Source organism: Piliocolobus tephrosceles, chromosome 7 (assembly GCF_002776525.5).
Source record: "Piliocolobus tephrosceles isolate RC106 chromosome 7, ASM277652v3, whole genome shotgun sequence".
Classification (NCBI taxonomy): domain Eukaryota; kingdom Metazoa; phylum Chordata; class Mammalia; order Primates; family Cercopithecidae; genus Piliocolobus; species Piliocolobus tephrosceles.
The window spans coordinates 59,368,425-59,392,350 of NC_045440.1; the positions used below are offsets into that span (position 1 = coordinate 59,368,425).

At 37.3% G+C, this 23,926-nt stretch overlaps 1 protein-coding gene across 2 annotated transcripts in view; it reads left to right on the forward strand.

Annotated features, from left to right (window-relative positions):
* The first annotated feature begins 3,379 nt into the window (after positions 1–3,379).
* SDCBP (syndecan binding protein) overlaps positions 3,380–23,926 on the forward strand; it is a 29,683-nt gene continuing 9,136 nt past the window's right edge. The window contains exons 1-4 of one of the 2 annotated variants that reach the window (XM_023222370.1): positions 3,380–3,524; positions 14,913–14,978; positions 20,741–20,819; positions 22,063–22,172. In XM_023222370.1, coding sequence (XP_023078138.1) covers positions 14,928–14,978; positions 20,741–20,819; positions 22,063–22,172 — 240 coding nt within the window. In that variant the 5' untranslated portion in view covers positions 3,380–3,524; positions 14,913–14,927. The remainder of the gene's footprint in view (positions 3,525–14,912; positions 14,979–20,740; positions 20,820–22,062; positions 22,173–23,926) is intronic. The other variant, XM_023222372.1, reaches the window with a different exon arrangement.

Consider the following 23,926-nt stretch of genomic DNA (forward strand, 5'->3'; position numbering starts at 1 on the left):
CTTTTCACTGTTGAATGATATTCAATTTCATGGATGTACCACAGTTTGTTTCTCCATTAACCTATTGAAAGACATCTTGTTTGTTTCCAATTTTTGGCAATTATGAATAAAGCCTCCTTAAATATTCATGTGTAGCTTTTGTGTGGACATAAATTTTCAACCAATATGAGTAAATACCTAGGAACATGATTCATGGTTCATATGGCAAGACTATGTTTAGCTTTGTAAGAAACTTCTGAATTGTCTCAAGGTGGCTGTACAATTCTGCATTCCCACCAGCAATGAGAGTTTGTCACTCTAGCTGGCATTTGGTATTGTCAATATTTTGGATTTTAGCCATTCTAATAGGTGTATAGTGGTATCTCATTGATGTTTTAATTTGCAGTTCCCTAATGTTATGTGATGTTGAGCTTCTTTTTACATACTTATTTGCCATATCCATCTTCTTTGGTGAAATGTCTGTTCAGATCTTTTGTCCAATTTTTAGTTGGCTTGTTTTATTATTGTTGAGGTTTAACTGTTGTTTGCGCATTTGGAATACAATTTTTTTTTACATAAAACAGAGATGGGTTCCCACTATGTTGCCCAGGCTGGCCTCAAACTCCTGGGATCAACTGATCCTCCCACCTCAGGCTCCCAAGCAGCTGGGACTGCAGGTGTCTGCCACCATATCCAGCTAATTTTATTTTTTGTTTAGAGATAGGGTCTGGTTTCAAACTCCTAGGCTCAAGCAACCCTCCCACCTAAGCCTTCCAAAGTGCTGGGATTACAGGTGTGAGAGACTACACTTGGCCCAAATTCTTTATCAGACATGTTTTTTACAAATATTTTCTCCTAGTCTGTAGCTTGTCTTCTCATTCTCTTGACATTGCAAAGCAATGTCTTTTACAAAGCAAAAGTTTTTCATTTTAGTAAAGCCCAACTTATCAACCTTTTCTTCCATTGAGCATTTGTTGTTTCATCTGAAATCTTTTTGCCAAATCTGAGGTCACCTATATTTTCTCCTATGTTATCTTCTGGAAGTTTTATAATTCAGCTTTTAAATTTAAGTCCATGATCCATTTTTGGTTACCTTTTGTAAAGGGTGTAAAGTCTATGTCTATATTCAACTTTTTTTTTTTAACATGTGGAAGCCCAGTTGTTCCAGCACCATTTATTGAGAAGACTGTCCTTAGCTACTTTGCCAAAGATCTGTTAAATGTATCTGTTTGGGTCAAATTCTGTGCTTTGTATTCTGTTCCATTGATCTATTTGTCTATTCTTTTGTCAATACCACACTCTCTTGATTACTATAGCTTTACAGTAAATTTCAAAGTTCAGTACTTCTATGGACTGAATGTTTGTGTCCCCCCAAAATTTATATGTTGAGGTCTAATCTCCAATGTGATGGTATTTAGACCTAAGGTTTCTGAGAGAGAATTATCTCATAAGAGTTGAGCCCTCGCAATGAAATTAATGCCCTAATAAGAACAGATAGAAGAGAATTTGCTTTATCTGTCTCATTTTCTGCCATGTGGGGATACAATGGGAAGACTGCCATCTGCACACCCAAAAGTGAGCCCTCACCAGATTTCCAGATCTGCCAGCAACTTGATTTTGGGCTTCTCAGACTTCAGGGATGTGAGAAACAAATTTCTGTTGTTTAAGCCACGCAATCTATGGTAATTTGTTCCAACAGCCTGAACTAAGGTACTGTTAGGCCTCTGACTTTGTTCCTCTCCTTTAGTATTGGTTTGGCTCTTCTGGGTCTTTCATTTTTCCATATAAACTTTAGAATCAGTTAACAACCACAAAATAACTTGCTGGGATTTTGATTGAGATTGTATCAGATCTATAGATTAAGTCGGGCAGAACTGACAGTTAAACATCAAGTACTCCTATCCATGAAAATGGAATATCTTTAGATTTATTTAGATCTCCTTTGAACTTTGTAGTTTTCATTGGAACTTTTTTTTATTAGAACTTTGTAGTTTTTCTTGTATAAACCTTTTACATATTTTGTTAGATTTACACCTAAGTATTTCATTTTATTTTGGTGCTAATGTCAGTGGTTATTTGTTGTTAATTTCAAATACCAACTGTTTATTGCTGGTATGTAAGAAAACAACAGACCATGTATGCAGGTCGACTATTCCTAGTACAGAAATCCAAAATATGAACTACTCCAAAATATGAAACTTTTTGAGTGCTGACATGAGGACCAAGGGAAATGCTCACTGGAGCATTTTGGGTTTTGGAGTAGGGATGGTAAACCCATAAGTATATAATGCAAATATTACAAAAAAAAAAAAATCCAAAATTGGAAACATTTCTGGTCCCAAGCATTTTGGCTTAGAATGAGTCCGTTTTAAACTTGTTCATGCCAACTTGCTATAATTGCTTTTCATTCTATTTTTTTTAGAGAAGGAGTGTCAATTTTTTCCAGATTCTCTATGTTAGAAATCATCTCATCTAAAGAAGAAAGTTGTGTATCTTCCTTCCCAATCTACCTTGTAGTTATTTTTAAATGTCCATTTCATCAGCCTAACTATAACTTTACTGACGGCAAAGTTTTCATCTTTAGTTGTCACCTCTTTTACACTCAGATTTTTATTAGTTTTGCCACATATTAAATTATTGTGGCACTAATTTAGCTAGAAATAAACAGCTTATAAATGCTATTTTGTCAAGGACTCTATTCCATGGTAACTACGATTACTCTTGGGTAAACTGTGCCTCAGTTTCTTTGTAATGGGATGTTGTATTTATTTTATAGACTGATGTGAAGACCAAATAAGACTATACATTAAGTTCGTAGAGCTATGGCTGGCACAAAATCAGCCCTCAAGAAATGATCGTTATGTTTTTGTACTGGGAAGCAATTACTTTTGCGCATCACCACAAGTAACTCTCAACAGCGAAGGAATATTAGCTCAGGCGGACAGAGTAATATGCTCCCTCCCCACTCCCAACCCCAACACCCAAATTTCAAACAGAAAAATAAAGCAGGAGTTGCGAAGGGGTCGTGAGAGGAACGTTTCTGAGCCTAGAGTGGACAGGTACAGCAAGCGGAGAGTGTTACTAGGGCAGCAGTGGTGGAAGTCGAAGGCATCCCAAGAGGGAGCGTGGGCTCCCGAGACCTCTTTGAATTGGAGGCGACGAGAACCAAGCGACCGTGAGCTGCGATACACACAGTAGTGAGTGGGTGGCACGGGGCCCGCGGGCACGAACTGCCGAAGAGCGGAGAAGACTGGGAGCATAACCGCTGGGGAGCGGAGAGCGGCCAGCATGGACCGCCCCGCACTACCGGACACCTGGAGCTGCAGGAACGACCCACGCCCAGGCCTCTTTACCCCTTACGCCCCGTTACCTTAGGGACGTGATCACCTGACCCGGCGCCGTGCGCCTGCGCGGGCTGAAGGTGGGGGCGGTGCCATGACGCGCCTCGGGGGCGGTCCTCGGGCGCGCGCCGCTCTCTTACCCTCGGGCCTCAGAAGTCGGTGCCAGTGACCGGAGGAGGTGGCGAGCGGTTCCTTGTGGGCTAGGTGAGAGGCCAAGGGGGGAGGAGGGACGCCGGTGCCGGGTCCCGGGCGCGGGGACTTGGGGCAGAGGTGTGAGAGTCCCCGGGCCACTTCACGGACTGCATCCCGGTCGCAGCCGTTTTCGGGAGGCAGCGGCGACGCCCTCTCCTCAGGGTGCTGCGCGCCCCTCCCTGCGTCCTGCTGGCTGGGGGTAAATTTGTGGGAGCGGCGCGCTCTGCCTGCCGCGACCCCGCGGGTTTCGGTCTCATGCCTGGGCTGGGGCTGGGGCTGGGGCTGGGGCTGGGGCCGGGGCCGGGGCCGGGGCTGGCTGAGCCCGGAGGCCCTGCCGGGTGAACGCCGGCAGCCCCCGCCCCAGCTCTGGGGTTCTTCCTGGGACAGTCTCTCGATCCTAGTAAAGAAAGAGCCTCTGGTCACGGTTCCTCCCCGTACTCCGCGTTTGTTGGTCTGTACTTAATCACCCTCCTTTTGGGTTATTCGGGAAGTCCTGGATTTGAAAGGAGGAAGGAAGTGTTTGTTTAGTGGGCGAAGCCTTGACTTTTTTTGGAAGGGGGTGGGGAGAGGTTTTTCGCCCTGAGCTTTTTCCTGGAGAAGTTGGACCTGAGGGAGAAACGTTTCCAGTTGGGTGTGTTTAGAAGGAAATATCCCTGAGATCTGACGACTCAGAGGCTTCCTTTCAGGATTTCCTTGTAATAATGGGAAAGGGAAGGCATATGGATGTGGAAAGTTTCACTTTTACCAAAGTGGGATTATTGAGTCATGGAATCTTCGAATGTGCCCATTTTTGAAAGGAGTTTCTAGATTATCAAGTCTGTATAACCACATACAAGTTTACTGTTGACTTTTCCATTGCGTACATAGCTTAGAAAATACGCTCGGCTTACCAAACTCTTAATATCTGCTTATTTCAAAAATAAATAATTGATTAAAGGAGGACATTTACATTGAAAAACAACTGCGGGCCTTTTAAATTAAATTGATTTCTAAATGTATATGTGATTAGTTAAAACTCAAATTTGTTCAGTCTTTTTATTTTCCTGTTTAAGATTGAGGGATAACGGTAGAAAATATATCCTTTTGTCTTCTGTGTTACCAACTCAATTCTATAAACTTTTGTGCCTTAAATGGTACATAAATATTACAAATCAAGTGGTTTGTGGCACAGAATAAAAAGTAGTAGAATGACTTTTAAAATGGTCAGTAAGTAGTCACTCTGTTATAAACTAAATTTAACTTTGGAGACATTAACTTTTAGTTTTGGGCATTATAGGAAAAGATGTAAAAAGGAGAAAAAGAGGAACAATAGGGGAAGAATTTGCTAATGGTTGCCGGTAAATGTACTGTTTAAAGAGTTTCTTAAAAGCGTGACACAACTATTTTCTCTGTTTTTGCCAGATTTGGTTACTTTTTATAGGTATTAAATGCCAAGAGATTCTAAAAAAAAAAAAGCTCCCCCAAATAACTTTAAAATACTTTCTACTTTTAGCAATAGTTACGTTAGCATTTATTAATTTCTTTTCAAGTGCTGCCAACATCTTTTGTAAATATATTGTTTTTGAGTAGGTAAACAGTCACATGTCTCAAAATTTAAGCAGTGTAAATAGGTATATAGTATCAAGTCTCCTTCTGGCAGGCAGGCAACTTTTTTACATTTCTTAGGTATTCTTCTAGGGGTATTTTATATCTACACAGGCAAACATATAAGCTGTATTTGCCTCCTTTTAACACAAACATTAACATTTTATATACTGCTCCACATTTTGCTGTTATTTTTCCAGTTAGTGACAATATTTTGGAGCTTTTCTAATATCAGCATATATAGCTTTCAAGTCTTTTGCTGTTACAGTCAGTGCTGCGGTGAATAAACTTTTACATATGTTGCTTCCTTTGTGCACATATATTTGTACACTTCAGGTTTTGAGACCTGAAGTGATACTGCAGAGTTGGAGGGTATCTGAATTTAGAATTTCGGTAGATACTGCAAACTCACTCTCCATGGTAATTGTACTAGTTTACGCTCCCATTAGTAGTATATGAGTGTTTCTCAAAGCCTTGCTGTCAGAGAATGTTGTCAAACTTTGGATTTTTGCCAATTCACTAGGTGAGAAATGGAATCCTATGGGTAAGGATTAAATATTCTACTTAGAGTGGACTTCATATGGACATACTTCTTAATGGCTGATCATTAGAAACTCCCAGGATATTTATTAAAAAGAAGAGTTCCTAAGTCCTTCCATGAAATCTGTGTCTGCCCAGGAAGCTGTTTTTATAATAACTAGAGCCTCGGGTAATTTGGCTGTGATGATTAGCCAGATTGAGAAACATTGCTCTGGAAGACTGCTTAGGATATATCAAATTGTGTTTCTAGACCTCATGTATGAGCCATCTGGAGTGCTTACCATCTGGGTCCAATGGATACTTTATTTTTTCATTTTTTGGTTTTTATTTTTTTTTAGAGATGGAATCTTGCTATGTTGCTCAGGCTGGTCTTGAACTCCTGGGCTCAAGCAGTCCTCCTGTCTCAGCCTCCGAAAGTGCTAGGATTACAGGCATGAGCCACACGGTTCCTGGCCTGATACTTTATTTTTATATTTTAAATTTTTCAGTCATTTTATGAATAGTTTGCAGAAGTGAAATAATGAAACACAACTTTACTAGAAATTTTATAACTGCTTCAACAAAAGAAACCCAAATTATTACTCCAGTTTTTTCTGGTTTTGAAGATATCAGTAGTTGAAATAGGCAACATCAACTAATTGCTTATCAACTGTCATGTAATTTTTTTAAAAAAATCAATGATTCTGCAGTCCTAAATTGTTATTATCCCAAGATGTTTTTAATACAAGGATTCCCGACATTTTTGGCACCAGGGACTGGTTTCATGGAAGATAGTTTTTCCACGGACGGGATAGGGGGATGGTTTCAGGATGAAACTTTCACAAGGAAAGTTTAACCTAGATCCCTTGCAGTGCAGTTCACAATAGGGTTCCTGCTCCTATGAGAATCTAATGCTGCCGCTGATCTGACAGGAGGTAGAGCTCAGGTGGTAATACTGGCTCACCTGCCACTCACCTGCTGTGGGTGGCCTGGTTCCCAATGGGCCACCGACTGGTTTTGGTCCATGGCCCGGGGGTTGGGAACTCCTGTTTTAATAGCTTAGATTAAAAGAAGCAAATAAACATTATTTCACCTTAAACAGTCACATGCCATTTTTAAGCGAGGCCAATTGTAATTGGTGGTTTGAGGAGGGGTAAGGTTAATAACTCAGAAAATGATGAGTATTGCCATTATTTGGAAAACTTTGCCAGTGTTTCCTACTTCATTAATCAGAATATTATATCCAGAGAGCAAATAAACTAGAATTCCAAAATATCGCATACAGTATTTAAGTTGAGGGCCTTTGTTCTGTACATATATTTAAAGACTTCAAGGACATTACTCTGATATTGCCCTGAGGGGGTTGAGGGACAAATGGAAAACTTGGTACTGAGGCAGACAAAATATAAATACATACACACACACACACACATATATATATATAGCATTTTGGTGTTCTGAAGAAGTCCTGAAACTGTCCCAACCACTGAAAGATCTCTTAATAGAAACTATTTGGGAGTTACTTCTGAGGCCTGAGATACATTGGGTTTAGGGGCCTTTCATAAGGCGTGAAGTGAGTCACAGAGATTGCAAATATTGTAGTGTGGGCCAAACCTGATCAAAGGGTATGTGGGCAGTACCATTTCTTTCCAAGGAATTAGGCCAGTGGAAAAAAGCTGTAGTGGTCAGGAAGGTTTGATCAAACTCTTACAGAGTAGATTTGGGAGTTTTATCTTCTTAGTGATTACTCAGCTTGAAGGAAAGCCTAGAGACAAAATTCTGTAGTTTAGTTCATACAATAATAATGTTTGATAAGAGTTGCAACTGAGGTAAAATGAGATTCTTACACTGATGTAATAGTTACTTTCAGAATCCTCTTAAACCTCATTATTGGTCATTATAAAATTCCAGCCACAATTAGGAGGATTTCCCGGAGTTAGCTTTGTGGTTCTTGAAAAAGGGCTGTGTTTCTGACGTTCCCATTAGGTCAAAGATTTAAATATAATATACAAGTGACTTAATGGAGCCCTTCAGAAAAATAAAGCATTTATCATTTCCACAAATGATAAATGCTTTATTTTTTACACTGCTAGGTTTTTTACACGGTTAGGCTTTTTACACTATTAGCTTCAAAAGTACGGACTTGCCCTAAGAATATTTTGATCTTTTCAATAAGTGTTTAAAGTTATCTTATTTACTGTTGTTTTGATGACATTTGTCAAAATACTAACATTTGATATCTTCTTTTTAAAAAGTTTTTTTTTTTCATTAGTGAGACAGGGTGTCAGTCTGTCCACCCAGGTTAGAGTGTGGTGGCGTGACCACAGCTCACTGCAGCCTCAATCTCCTTCGCTCAGGTGGTCCTCCTACCTCAGCCCCCCGAGTAGCTGGGACTACAGACATGTGCCGCTGTCCCTGGCTACTTTTTTATATTTTTTGTAGAGATGGGGTTTCTCCACGTTGCCCAAGCTGGTCACAAACTCCTGGGCTCAAGTGATCCGCTCACCTTGTTCTCCCAAACTGTTGGGATTACAGGTACTGCACCTAGCTACATTTGATATCTTTGAGGATGAGGAAAAAGCATTTACGCTGAAATATATTGAATGTGAGTCCTGCCTTTAAGTAGTGGAGATAAACATGTACCAGCTATAATCTAAGGCAGAGTTGAGAGGAGTTGGGAGGAGCAAATAATATCCAACTGAAGCCATCAAAGTCACCCGCTTTTAAGAAGCTGACACTTGACCTAGGCCTCAAGGCTAACTAGGAATTTGATCGGTGGAGAAGTCCTGGAAGGACATTCCTGGAAGAGAATGCACCTTTTACAAAAATATGCAGGCATGGAAGCATGTGACCTGGGTGGCAAATAGTCAGTCAGTGGTTTGCAGCTACAACATTTTAATACTTGGAAAGAAATTTAATGAAATGGGTCAAGAAAGTAAAATTGAGGAATGCTTTGTGAGAGAGTTAATTAAGATCAATACACTTAAACCTGAAACTTACTTTTTACATAAGTGTAAATTACGGTAATATTTATTATTTAAAAAAAAAATTGAAAGTTCATTTTTCTTCTAGGCTTGAGTTGCTGGTGTGTGAATTAACTCAAGAGTTATTCAGACAACTTCAGTTAATATTTATTTGAAGAGAAACTTCTATGGAGAGAAAAGTTAGGAAACCACTTCATTTTTCATGAGAACAGTGGGATTTTGAAGTTAGCCAGTGACAGAATCAAAAAAAGAAATCAAAAATAGAAATAATATTAGATGGCCAGGTAACATTCTTTTCAGTGCATTTTGGTTGTTGATATTGCAACTTGCTTTACATTTTGTATATTTATCATATGCATTTTATGTTGATAGAATGGCTGAAAGTTTAAATAAGACAAAAAAATTGTGTTTAAAGGAAAGGCTGCTAAGAAATTGATCCTTTGAACCAAAGAAGGTAATTCACTTTGTTCTCCTGGATTAATACAGTTAAATCATCTTTGATAGTGCTCTCTCAAGAGTGAATTTTTTTTTTTTTTCCCACAAACCCAGATTCTGTTTTTCCCTTAAGGACTGTACCAGGCCACTACTATTCACCATTGTACTGGAGATTATAGCCAGAGAAATTAGAAAAGAAACAAATAAAAGATGTGTAATATCAGCAAGAAGGTGCAGTAGAAAGCTCACACACTTCTTCTCCCCACAGAAATATTGATTCAATAGCAATACACACACCAGACCTCTTTGTAAGAAATCCAGAAACTAGTTAAGAGGCTCCTGCATTCTAGGTGAGCAGTAAACCAGCTGCAGTGAAGATGGTAGGAAAATTCATCCTACTTGCTCACCATAGTTCATTCCCCTGGCTCAGCATGGCATGAGCGAGAGGAAACTCCAGGCTCCTGGTTTTTCCTTGGGGAGGGAAAGAGAAGACTGAAACATATGTTTGATATTCAGATTTTTCAGAGGTCTGCCCAAGGGTCTGGTTTTTATTTTGCCTCAATATAAGTTCTGACAGGAAAGGGCACCAGGTTGTGGGGTCATTGAAAACAAAGTTGACAGTTGAGCATGCACTCACCATGGTCCCTCCCTCCCTCTCAGCATGAAACCAGCAGGAGAAAATCCTCAACTCCTGGCTTCTCCTTGGGGAGACAAAAGAGTTGGAATGTGTGTCCAGTGTTTCACCTTTTTAGTGGGCTGAGGGACTGGCTTCTGTCTTGCTTGTCTTGGAAAGCTGACAGGAGCTGGTATATTCCAGGTGCCCGGGAGCCACTGAGAACAATAGAGAACTGGAAGACTTGTTTCTGCTCTAGAGGACCTATGGTAGGGCAGGCAGAGGATGATACAGCTCAGCAGCCTGTCCCTAGGTATGGCATGAAAGGGGTTGGGGAGAGAATAGTGGAGTATGTGTCCAACACTTCAGAGAGCTACCCCCAAGGGACTGGCTTCTGTTTCACCTGACTAGGAGCACAGGCAGGAGTGGACATACTCTAAAAGCCCACTGACAGGAAAGGGCACCAGGTTGGAGGCCTCTGAAAACAAAAGAGAGCTGGGTGGCTTGCAGCAGCTCCAGAGAACCTGAAGTACCGTAGACAGATTGCACAGGGAACAAAAGATTATGAGATCCTGAAAAAGGAAACCAGCAAGTTCATCTTGAGAATTTATACACACTGGTAGAGAAGAAGCATCCTCAGGAAAGGTTCAGAAGGCATGCAGAATCTCTAGACAGGCTGATCAGTGAGGATCTTTCTCTGTACAGAGCCAGTCCACAAAGACTGGCAGGGGTGATATTTTTTCAAGTGCTTGGATCCCAACATGATGTTAAAAGGCACACAAAGAAATAGGGAAACATGGCCCAATCAAAGGGTCAAAATATCCAGAAACCTACTTTAAGGAAACACAGATATCTTTATTATCTCGGAAGGAATTCAGACTAACCACCATAAACATGTTCAGTGACCCAAGGAAAATGCTGCATGAACAAAATGGTGTCAACAAAGAGATTGAAAACATAAAAAGGAACCAAACATTGTAACAGATGCAATATGCTTTGATGGAATTAAAATATTTACTAGAGGAGTTTAGCAGCAGTGTTTTTCAAGAAGAATTAGTGAACTTGAAGCCAGGTCGTTTGAAATTATCCAGTCAGAGAAGCAAAAAGAAAAAGAATAAAAAAAGAATGAAGACAGCCTAGAGTACTAATGGGAGAGCATCAAGTGTATCAATATAGATTGTATGGAAGTTCCATATGTTGGAAAGAGAAAGGAGCAAAAAGCTTATTTGAAGAAATAATGGCCAAAACTTCCCAAATTGAAGGAAGGCAGTGGACATCCAGATTCAAGAAGCCCAATGGATTCCAGAGTAGAACAATCCAAAGACATCCACATGGAAACACACTATAATCAAATTGTCAAAGAATTTTGAAAGCAGCAGGATAAGAACAACTTGTCATGTACAAAGGAGATTCTGTAGGACTCTTAAGTGGATTTCTTAGCAGAAACCTTGCAGATCAGAAAGAAGTGGGATGATATAGTCAAACTGCTGGAAGAAAAACTGCCAGCAAAGTACCGTATGTGACAAAACTTTTCTTTAAAAATAAAAGAGAAATAAGATTATCAAAATCTGAGAGAGTTCATCGCCACTATATCTGACTTAAAATAAATGCTAATGGGAGTCTGTTAAATGGAAACAAAAGGATGTTCAATATGAAAGTATAAAATTAGGCCGGATGCGGTGGCTCAAGCCTGTAATCCCAGCACTTTGGGAGGCCGAGACGGGCGGATCACGAGGTCAGCAGATCGAGACCATCCTGGTTAACACGGTGAAACCCCGTCTCTAATAAAAAATACAAAAAAAACTAGCTGGGCGAGGTGGCGGGCGCCTGTAGTCCCAGCTACTCGGGAGGCTGAGGCAGGAGAATGGCGGGAACCTGGGAGGCGGAGCTTGCAGTGAGCTGAGATCTGGCCACTGCACTCCAGCCTGGGCAACAGAGCAAGACTCCGTCTCAAAAAAAAAAAAAAAAAAGAAAGTATAAAATTAAATGATAAAGCTATGGACAAATACAGACCTGCATATTATTGTAATGGTGGTGAGTAAATCACTTATTTCTGATATATAAGTCTAAGACAAAAGTATAAGTGCCTATAACTATAAAAATATTAGTAGATGCACAACCTAAAAGATGTAATTTGTGACATCAGTAATGCAGTATGGGGATGGATGAGAAGAAGCAGTATTGTATGCAGTTGAAGTTATCAGCTTAAAATAGATTTATTAGAAGATGTTGTATTTAAGCTCCATGGTAACCACAAAGAAGATACCTATAGAAAATACACACACACAAATAAGGAATCAAAGCATATCTATTAAAAAAAAAAAAAAAAAAATGAAACAAAAAGCATGATGGCAAGAGAGGAAAGGAAGGAGAAAAAAGTTTCAAGTTAGAAAATCATTAACAAAATGTCATTGTAAGTCCTTCCCTATCAGTAATAACTTTAAATGTACTAAACTCTCCAATGAAAAGACATACAGGGGATGAATGGATTAAAAAAATAAAACCAAGAGCCAGCTATACCCAGTTTATAAGAGACTCACTTCAGATTTAAGGACACCTTTTATTTATTTATTTATTTTTACAGAAATGGATATACTGATTCTAAAACTGATACTGAATTGATAGGGGTTTAGAATAGCCAAAACAATTTCGAAAAAGAACAGAGTGGGAGGATTCACATTTACTGATTTTAAAACTTAATACAAATGTACAGTACTCAAGACTGTGTGGTACTGGTATAAGGATAGACATATAGATCAATGAAATAGAATTGAAATTGCAGAAATAAGTGCATACAGTTATGATCAATTGATTTTCAACAACGGTGCCAAGACAATTCAAAAATGTTATTTTCAAAAAGTGGTGCTGAAATAACTGGGTTTCTACATGGTTAATAATGAATATGGATCTATACCACACACTATGTACAAAATTAACATAGATCAAAGATATAAATGCAGGAATTAAAGACATAACATTTTTAGAAGAAAACATAAGGATAAGTCTTCATGACCTTGAGTTGGGCAATAGTTTCTGAGATGTTATATCTAAAGCATAAGCAACCAAGAAGAAATATAGATTCAACTTCATCAGAATTTAAAACCTCATACTGCAAAATGCACTGTGAAAAAAAATGAAAAGACAATCTTCAGAATAAGAAAAGTGTTTGTAAATCATATGAGATAGTGGTCTATGATATGGTCTGAATGTTTGTGACGGTGTCCCTCCATTCATATGTCGAATCCTGTAATCATCAAGGGGATGGTATTAGAGTTACCATATGACCCAGCGGTTGCATGCTTAGCTATATTCCAAGAGAATTAAAGATGCATTTATTTAAAAAATATATAAACTCACATATTATTTGCTAACAATGCAAATGCTCATTGGCATTTTTAACAGCATTATTTATAATAGCCAAAAAGTGCAAATAACCCAAATGTTATGAGCTGATGACAGCATAAATATAATGTGGTATACATACAGTGGAATATTATTCCACTATGAAAATGAATGAAATACTGATAAATGCTCTAACACAGATGAACCTTGAACATATGCTATGTGAAAGAAGCCAGATGCAGAAAGCCACATATCCTAAGATTCTAGATTAAGTATCCAGAGCAGGTAAATCCAGAGGCGGGAAAGTGTATGTTGCCTAGAGCTGGAAGGAGGGTAGAATGGGGAGGCATGCGTTTTCTTTTGGGGAGGATGGAAATATTCGAAGATAGGTAGTGGAGATGATTGTAGAAGTCTGTGAATACATTAAAAACCATTGCATTGTATACTTTGAAAGGCTGAATTTTAGAGTGTGTGAATTATATTAATTAAAAAAACTACTATCCAACTAGGAGACAGAGACCATATAGTGATTTTTAACAGTGGAGGTTTAATACACAGAACTATTAGTTATAACATGATTGAAGAAATAGAGATTGACTTGTAAGAAGTAAAGACAACTTTGAAGAATACTGTAAGAGCAGACTTAATAAGTAGCCACTAACTCTAGGGCTGCTCCCTTACCTGGGCTGAGATCCAGGTCTGGCTGAAGAGGGGACAGATGTCACTGGACCTTGCTTCTGGAACTTCCCTGAAGTTCTGCGTCTGGCATTCTGAACTTTGGAATTTGCTGCAGAAGCCACGTGACGGGGTTGAGAAAGCTGCTCTGGGAGATTCCTTGGTGGTGGCATTCTGCTGCAGAGTTACTCAACAGAGTGCTGGGGTTAGCGTCTGCATGCTTATGGAACTACTTCCTGCAGGTTGCAAGATGCTGTAGGAGCAGGTGCTGCAGGAGTCTGACTAGAGTAGTACATTGGAACCATGAGGAGGAAACCTCTTCCTCCTACAGTGTACCTCCAGTTGCCTCTACTGACAAGGCTTAACATCATCCCAGCTGGTAACAGAGCAATGTTGAAAGAGCTCAGCTCCGTTTTGGGAGAGAAGGCAGTAAGAAGTGGATTTGGAAATAGGAGGTAATAAATTGATACCTGAATCAAGAATCTTAACGTTAAACCATATACCAGGTTAGCATATATTCTGTTTTATTGGGTTGAGTGAAAGTATCAGGTATTCATCTCAAAACAGCTAAATAAAATTTAAAATATGTATTCATATAATACGTTAAGAGAATTGTGTTTTAAATTATTACAAAAAGCAATTTCTGATAACTAAAAAACATACTTTACTTAATATAAAAGTATTTTAAATGAAAAGTAAAAATTTCCCTCTTATTCCTCACTCCTTTACCATCTGTCTTCTGAAGATAAATCTGTTAGTTAATATAGTTTCTTCTATATACATATATGTGTGTATACATTAGTAATAGAGGTTTCATGTATTGTTACTGCATATGGTCTGCTTTTAGGCTTTCATTGTTAGAAGGAATTGTAGCAGTGTGGTGCCCAAGGGCATTGTACTAAGGGTAGTTTCGTAGTCCTGGCTAAGTTGCAAGTACTTGTGTAAGTTAAGAGTACGTCATATAACTATTCTATTTGATTTTCTAAGTTTGTAAAATGAAGGGACTTTTACTTGAAAGGAATTTTAAAAATCGGTGATGGATATAGTTCAGTAATAATATTAGGGGAAGAGAGGTAGTTTGGTGATACTTAAGTTTATCAGCTGACTTTTGGTATGGCCTATATATTCCTATTTTTTAATATGTTTTGCAATTTAAATGTTTTTATTGTGTTAAATAGTTGTACGTGTTTATGTGTCTATTTCAATTTCTGTGACATCAGAGTAATATAACTTTCTTTTTTTCTTTAGAAGAATCTTGCAAAAATGTCGCTGTATCCATCTCTTGAAGACTTGAAGGTAGACAAAGTAATTCAGGTATGATAGTTTAAATACTTTTTTCAAAACAAGCACAGTAACATACATTCTACTTATAGGTGAAGTAAAGCAAGATAGCTAAATGGCAGATATATTTGTTCATTTTTATACTTCATAAACCTTTAGTTTTATTAATTGCAGACTAAAAAGTTTACAGAAAAACTAGCAACTTTTTTTCATTTCACTGTGAATTAATAGGCATGAGATTTTTTTTTAATTTGACTTACACTTTTTACATGTAGCTTAATTTTCTGTCTAAAATTTAAATTATATGTAACATACTTGAGTTGACAAAATATGCTCCAATTTTTTAGATATTCATAGTTTTGTATAAAATTGGTATATTTGTCTTTTGGATCTTTAGGTATGACCACTCTTTCAAGTAATTCTCTGCCTCCTAAATGAAGTTAAAATTACGGAAATAGTGGAGTACATGCTACTTTTAGAATAGCAGTTATTTAAAAGCACAGGGAAAGTGTAGTGATTCCTTTGAGAGATGAGCAGCAGACATTTCACTTGTTTATTCTCTAAATGTGTAGAGATTGCAGTATTTCTAATTGCATTGAGTTGAAAATTTTTATAGTCCTTTGTATTTTGAAGACACATGCTTCTGCTTAAGAACAAAGTGAGGAATTGGGACCAATTCTGGCTATTTGGGAAATTTTTGATAATTATTTTAACTGAGGATAATTTGTAGTATATGATGGATTTGTCTGTTTACGGTTAGCTTTCAGCTTGATCTCTTTATCAATTTAGAATTTCTTCAGCTATTGTTTATTATTTTAATTTGACAAAATAAATGAAAACTCTTTACCTTGAAGATCATTTTATTGGTGCCCTGTCTTCAATTTACTAGAAAGTGAGATTTACTTATTGATAATTGAATTATGAACAATTATTTTTCATAGATCCAGTATGGATATTAAAATGAGGGTTGTAAAATCTCTGAAATCTACAGTTCAGCTGCCAAGGCTTTGATGCCTCAAAATTTCACGTGGCCTATTCAGTCATCTTTTACATCTTCCTATCACTTCTTTAGTATTTTGTCAGTATTTTCTTCATGTGGTTTTATTTCCACGTAGTTCATCTAAACAAGCACTCTTTTTAAAAGACTTTTATCTGAAATATTTAGCTTTCCAGAATAACTGCTTAGCCATTAATATGACATCAACACATTAACTGATAAGGATTTTTAGGTGGACCCGTAAGAATAACTAATCTGTTCTTTGTTTTCATCCTTTTTTTGTTAGGTTTTTATGGAATTGAATGTAAATTTACCATAGTCAGATATGAGCTGAGGCTTTTGATTTTGAAAACAGCAGCAGAAGAAGAGTTGATATTGACAAATATTGGAATGAAAAATAAAGAGGGCTACAATCTGTATCATGCTGCCCTCTTTAAGCAGAAGTGAATTACATAGATATTTACATTAAAGAACCTTTTATGTTCAGAGCAGAAAGCAGCTGGGAGATAGAACAGTGAATAAGGAGTGGGAAACATGGTTCTTTTATTACTCCTGAATTTAAAAATATTCCTAATCTAGCCATTAAACTCTTTGGCTATAGTGTTTGTTTTTGTATCATTTTCTAAGGTGGATGATACTCATGTTTGTTTTTATTCTTAAGATTCCCCTGAAACGGTATTATGAAGGAAGGTAGTATTCATTTTCTCATCTGCTGGCCTTTAACACCACAGCAAAGCTAAATTACAGCAATGAACCAACCATTCGTATTTTGTAAACTATTCTACAGTAGCCATTAGGTTGTGGCTTTTAACATCATACAGTCCCTAGACCTTTCTCTCCATTCCAAATCCTGACAAGAGCCTGTGGTTTCCTCTACTTATGCAAAGTAAGCTTTTAATAAATAATGATATATAGAACCAGAGCTTATCAGTTTCCTAATATGGTGGGCAGAATTTGGCAGAAGTGATGCTACAAGCATGTTTTTTCCACATCCTTTCTGTTAATGGCAGAAATAATAGGCCCTGGCATGCTCCTTGGGGCACCCGTAACCCCTTTTTTTTACTTGTGTCAGATTTCAAAGTAAGTTTGAAATAAGTAGCTACATTTAATGGTTTACAGTACTTAAAATTGGGTTACATCCTGTTGTTTCATTTTTACTGCAAATAACATAATTAAATTTATATAACTTTGTTTGCAGGGAGCTTTCTATATGTATTCTTCAGTATTCCTTGAATTAAAAACAATAGCAATGAAAGAATAGAAAATCATAACTACATACAAAGGAGAAGTACTTTGAATTAGTAAGCTGTGTTTTAGAGCAATTTTAGATTTGCAACATAATTGATCAGAAAGTACGGTATACCCTCTGTCCTCACACATGCACAACCTCCCCTAGTATCAGCATCTGCACCAGAGCGGTACATCTGGCTCATTAATATCACCTGAAGTTTACATATTTTCATTACATTACATTAGGTTCACTGTTGGTGTTATATGTTCTATGGATTTTGACAAATGTATAGTGACGTGTATATAGTCATGTGTTGTTTAAAGACGGGTATGTTCTGAGCAATACCACATTAGACAGTTTGTTGTGCAAACATTATAGAGTGTACTTCCACAAATCTAGATGGCATAGCCTACTACACATCTAAGCAATATGGTATAGTCTGTTGTTCCTATGCTACAAACCTGTATGATCCCACCTGTACGATACGGTAACACTGCATGTTACTGTACTGAATACTGTAGGCAGTTGTTACACAATAGTATTTGTGTATCTAAACACAGAAAAGGTATGGTAAAAATACGATGTAAAAGATTTAAAATGGTACATCTGTATATGGCACTTACCATGAATGGAGCTTCCAGGACTAGAAGTTGCACTGAGTGAGTCAGTGAGTGAGTGGTGAGTGAATGTGAGGCCTAGGACATTACTGTACACTGCTGTAGACTTATCAACACTCTATACTTGGGCTGCACTAAATTTATTTAAAGATTTTTCTTTGTCGAATTATAAATTAACCTTGGCTTCTTGTAACTTTAATTTCTTAACTTTCTGACTCTTGTAATAACATAGATTAAGACACAACACATTGTACAGCTGTATAAAATATTTCCTTTCTTTATATCCTGATTCTGTAAGCTTTTTTCCTATTTTTTAAATTTTTAGTTTTTTAAAATTTCTTGTAAGTTTGTTAAAAACTAAAACACACACTCACATTAGCCTAGGCCTGCACAGGGTCAGGATCATCAATATCACTGTCTTCCACCTCCATATTGTCCCACTGAAAGGTCTTCAGAGGCAGTAACATGCATGGAGTTGTCATCTCCAATGGTAACAGTGCCTTCTGGAATACCTCCTGAAGGACCTGCCTAAGACTGTTTTACAATTAACTGTTTTTGTAAGTAGAAGGATGTACTCTAAAGTGTATAACACAGGAAATACATAAATGAGTAACTTAGTCTTTTATTATCATTATCAAGTATTATGTACCATGAATAATTATAGGTGCTATACTTTTTTATATATGACTAGCAGTGCAGTAAGCTTATTTACACCACCATCACCACAAACTAATGAGTTGTGTTACGGCAGCTATGATGTCACTAGGCAACAGGGATTTTTGAACTCTTTTATATTCTCATGGGACCACTGTTGTATATGTGGTTCATCACTGATCAGAACATGCAGCACATGACTGTATACCATTGTAGCATTAGACAGAATAGGTTCACTGCTCTAAAAATCCTTTAATGCCTGTTCTTTCTTCCCTTCCAGAAACTCCTGGCAACCAATAATTTGCTTTTGCTTTTGTGTTTTTTTTAGCGTCAGGATGTTGCTTTGTTGCCCAGGCTGGAGTACAGTGGCACAGTCATAGTTCACTGCAGCCTCCATCCACCTGCCACAGCCTCCTAAGTAGCTGGAACTACAGGCATACACCACCATATCTAGCTAGCTTAAAACAATTTTTTTTTCTCCTGAGACGGAGTCTTGCTCTGTCACCAGGCTGGAGTGCAGTGGTGCGATCTTGGCTCACTGCAACCACCGCCTCCTGGGTTCAAGCAATTCTCCCTGCCTCAGCCTCCCGGGTAGCTGGAATTTACAGGCACCTATCACCATGCCCAGCTAATTTCTGTATTTTTACTAGAGACGGGGTTTTGAAACATGACAACATGTCATGTTGGTCAGCTGAACTCCTGACTTCAGGTGATCTGCCCACCTCGGCCAAACAAAGTGCTGGGATTACAGGCATGAGCCACTGTGCCCGGCCAAAACAATTTTTTGCATAGGCAGGGTTTTCCTATGTTGCCCAGGCTGGTCTTGAACTCCAGGCCTCAAGCACCTCTCCAACTTCGGCTTCCCAAAGTGCTGGGATTAAAGGCCTGAGCCATCGTGCCTGGCCTAATACTTTATTATCTCCACAATTTTGCGTTTTTCAAAATGTCATAGTTAGAATCATAAAGTATGTAGCCTTTTCAGGTTGGCTTCTTTCACTTAGTAATATATCCACTTAAGTTTCCTCCGTGTCTTTTCATGTCTTTATAGCTCTTTTTTTTTTTCAGTGCTGCACAGTACTTTTTTTGTTAGACATGATTCAAGAAGTAATATAACAAGCCACTAGCTCCTTTTAGCTAATCGTGGTGAAAGAACTTTCAAAGTTCAACACATGTTCAATTTGTGGATTGTTATTTACAGTTATAAAGATGTTATTTTGTTTAAATCTAGAATGTTTAACAAATTATGAAATAATAAATATTAAAGGATGACTCAACAAGTATATCAGAACACATGACTTTAGTACCATTCAAAGCTTTTGTAGGCTTTACTTATTTAATCTAAGCTTTCATATCTCCAAAGCGTCTTTGGGACTACTCTTGACATTGATTTTAGGGCTAGGTTGAGATACTACTATGAACTTCATTTTTAAAATGACACGTTTCCAATAAAGCAAAAAGTTGGTAGAGATTGGTCATACAACTTATTACCAAACTTGTCTTTAATGACATATAGCTATTTCAGAAAGTCAGATCTAATGGTAAAGGATAAAGTATTTCCATCAGTGAAATACTTCATATGTTGTAGGCCATCAAGGCAGCCCTGAGAAGTGGATACTTGGGCATGAATAGCACTGATAAATGCTAGAGTGTCAGAGTGTGTCAGAATGATTTTGGCAAGTTTAACAGTTACAAATTATATTACCTTGTCATCATCCATTTATGTCAGTGATAAACTGTGTTGTTTTCATAATTTCTGATATTCTAAAAGTGTTTAGCATAAACCCCTTCCTATACTTGCTGCGATGAAGATAATGATGATTTCAGTGGGACATGCTAAAATGGTAAATATTAGCAACTTAGTATTTATTTTTTAGGTGTTTTTCTTATATGTGACTTTTTATATGAATATGGGTATGCTTTTTTCTTATGCAAATAAAATATTTTTACTTGGACTAATTAGTAAAAGAATAATGAAAATGTAAAATTTATTCATTTTAGAATGCACTTTGAAAATATTTATTGTGGCAGCACTATGAAATACTGGTTATAAGACATATAGAATAAGTACTTCTACAATTTTTTTGTGATAGCTTTAAAAGTATTTAGAATATCAAATATAGTTCTGATTTGCAGATTTCCTTTGAAAAAATGTATTGCTGACATGTTTGAAATTAAACTTACATAAATCTTCATTGTTTTAGTTTCTTTTTGGAAGTACTGGATTTAGCTTATAAATTATATAAGAATATAAAGTAAGTATAGCATATTGTTACAATTTTCTTCTTTTCTTTTTCAGGCTCAAACTGCTTTTTCTGCAAACCCTGCCAATCCAGCAATTTTGTCAGAAGCTTCTGCTCCTATCTCTCAAGATGGCAGTAGGTTTATACTTTGAGTTCATTCTCTGTGAACAGAAATATTGTTATCTTCTTTTGCTCAAATAAGGAATCCAAGATTTTTTTTTTCTTTACAGGCTGCATAAAATTGGTAGTTAAGCTCAAATAGTTATGAATAAGAAAAAAAAGTTTATTTCAAAAAATAACCCTTTTTCTAATTAAGATAGTGAACTGTGGATATGGGGATGTATTTCATGGCTTAATGAAAATTGAGTTTAGACTGACTTGTAAATCCCTAACATGTGGCTGATTCATTTATGAATGAGTTATATATATGAATTCACATGTAAGAACTATATGAATTCACATTTAAGAACTATCATCATACTGCTGCTGTTGAACTTTCTGAATTGTCTTCTGTCTTTCCTATGGGAGCTTCTGAAATTTCCAACCACCTCCTCTTTGGGAAACCTCTTAAATATTGAGGCCTTTATTCATTCTCTGTATCCTGTTTTTGGTCCCTTTTTCTTCAAGGTTCAGAGGGATTCAGGACAGAGCTCCTAAATACTATGACTTATGATACAAAACAAGTGTTAAATAAGTTTTGTGGCCTGTCATTTTGTCTTACAACAGTTTATAACCTTGCCTCATAGAAAATTCATTTTAAGTCACAGATAATTTAAGTCTCATGCAGAAAAGAGCTTTTGGAAATAGTATATAACTAATACTAAGTGAAATAATGTTAATATTTAAAAATACCATTTGCAGGATTTCATTGGAATGTGGTTAAAATTATTAAAATGATAAGACACTAAAATTTACAAGCTTTCAAAAAAAATTGTTCAGAAGAATCATTGCATAGCCCTGTTTACAGAATGAGTTATAAAGTAGCTGACTTGACAAATAGATATTTTAGTCAGTTGTTCTGAATTGGCAAGTGGTATTCTTACTAAATTCCTAATCAAGTAGGTTTATTTTAAGAAACAGGAAAGGCAAGGTAGTTTATTTGGAAAAGTTATTTCTACTTTTGAGTGTTTAGGAATCTGGTTGTTTCAGTTCAGATGTCTTCATATTTTATGCATTTTAAACATTTTCTGTATTTTCCATTTCTAATGGTTACAGAGATGGGGAGATGCCTTTCCAAATTGCTACTTTAAATTCATTCCAGATTTTATAACTTAAGTATAATTTTGTTAATATGCAGAAGCCCATAATAAAAGAAGTTTTCATTTTGTGTGTTCTGTAAGTGCTTTTTAATTTATTCATTCATTCATTTACTTATTAGATCTGTATCCCAAACTATATCCGGAGCTGTCTCAATACATGGGGCTGAGTTTAAATGAAGAAGAAATACATGCAAATGTGGTCGTGGTTTCTGATGCACCACTGCAGGGGGTACGTATAGTGTAATTAATTTTGAATTATATAAAACCATACTTTACATGTTAATATAAGCTTTCCTGTTTGTGGCTAACTCACAAATATACAATAGCATCGAACCTCACTTCGCAGAAATTTTAGACTCCCTTTTGAATATTGTTTCTTACATAATCTACTTCATTTTGTGCTACATGGTTTTGAGTTTATTAGGACTTAGATTCAGATACCTTTTACTAGTTCATTCTCCTTTGTCTTCTGCATTTAGTCATTTACTAAGTCCTATTGATTCCGTTTCTGTTTCTTGTATTCATTTTGTCTGTTTTTTATCCATTCTAGTCCTACTATAACCATATTCAGGGTTTCTATACTTCTAGCCTTCATTATTATAGTACTCTCTTAAATTTCCTCTAGTAACTTATTTCGATGGTACTAAGCTGTTGCTAAGTTAATCATTCTGAAATATACATATAGGTCTATCATATCTTTGTTGCTCATAATCTTTTTTTGTTGTTGTTGCTGTTGTTGTTGTTGAGATGGAGTCTCACTCTGTCACCCAGGCTGGAGTGCAATGGTGTGATCTCAGCTCACTGCAACCTCTGCCTCTTGGGTTCAAGTGATTCTCCTGCCTTAGCCTCCCAAGTAGCTGGGACTACAAGCATGCGCCACCACGCCCGGCTAATTTTTTGTATTTTTGGTAGAGACCGAGTTTCACCATGTTGACCACACTGGTCTCGGAACACCTGACTTCAGGTGATCCACCTGCCTTGACCTCCCAGAGTGCTGGGATTACAGGCATGAGCCACTGCGCCGCGCCCAGCCTTTGCTCTTAGTCTTTTAACATTCTTTTTGAAATCCAAAGCTCCATGTAATTAGACTCCATATTCTAGCTTAATTGTAATGGATCTGATAACCTTTTATTAAGGTTATTGCTATGACCATAGCACTTTGTACCACTTACTATAATTGTAGTTAAATCTGTGTCTGTCTTGTTGCCATATCCCAATGCATATACAGTACCTAGCATTTATGTATTTACCAAATATTTATTGAAAACTTGTGTTAGTGGTGATGCAGTTGGGAAAACAAATAATAGTAGATATTTTAAGAGGTTGAAAAATTGAAAAAAACATAAATGGACATAGATGTAATTGCAGATAGCTAGCTGCTTCTCCTAGGACTGGGATGACACAGGGGAGAGACTGGAGTTAGCAGAACCTAGAACCTTGAGGGAAGAGCCCCACAGAGCTGGGACTAAGACCTCGAATGAGGGGACACTACTGGTGCCTCTGAGGGGTTGTAATGAGGCTGGTTCTGGGAGTGTCAGTAAAAGCTGCAGACTGGAACCAACTGCTACTGCCAGGGTAAAGGGCCAGGCTTACACAGTACTGACAGGAGCAGGAAGCACACAGGAAGGAACGAGGTGCTTATCACTCCAGTCACTGACAAACAAAATTATAATTTGCACAGTTAGGCCCAGCATCACCAAGTAGAGTCTAGAAGGGTGGATTTGGAGCTGACAAACAGTAGCTTAATATCTGTTACCACCTACTCCTTTGACTACTCAGTATATCCACACACTTGTACAGATACTTGAATTTCATGTGACAACAACAACTTTATACTTTCTCCTTAAAAGATGAACTTCTTCATAAAATCAGAGTTCAGCAAACTTTATAAAGGGCTCCATAATAAATACCTTAGGCTTTCATGGTCACTTACGATCTTTATCACATATTCTTGTTGTTTGTTTGTTTACAATCTTTAAAAAT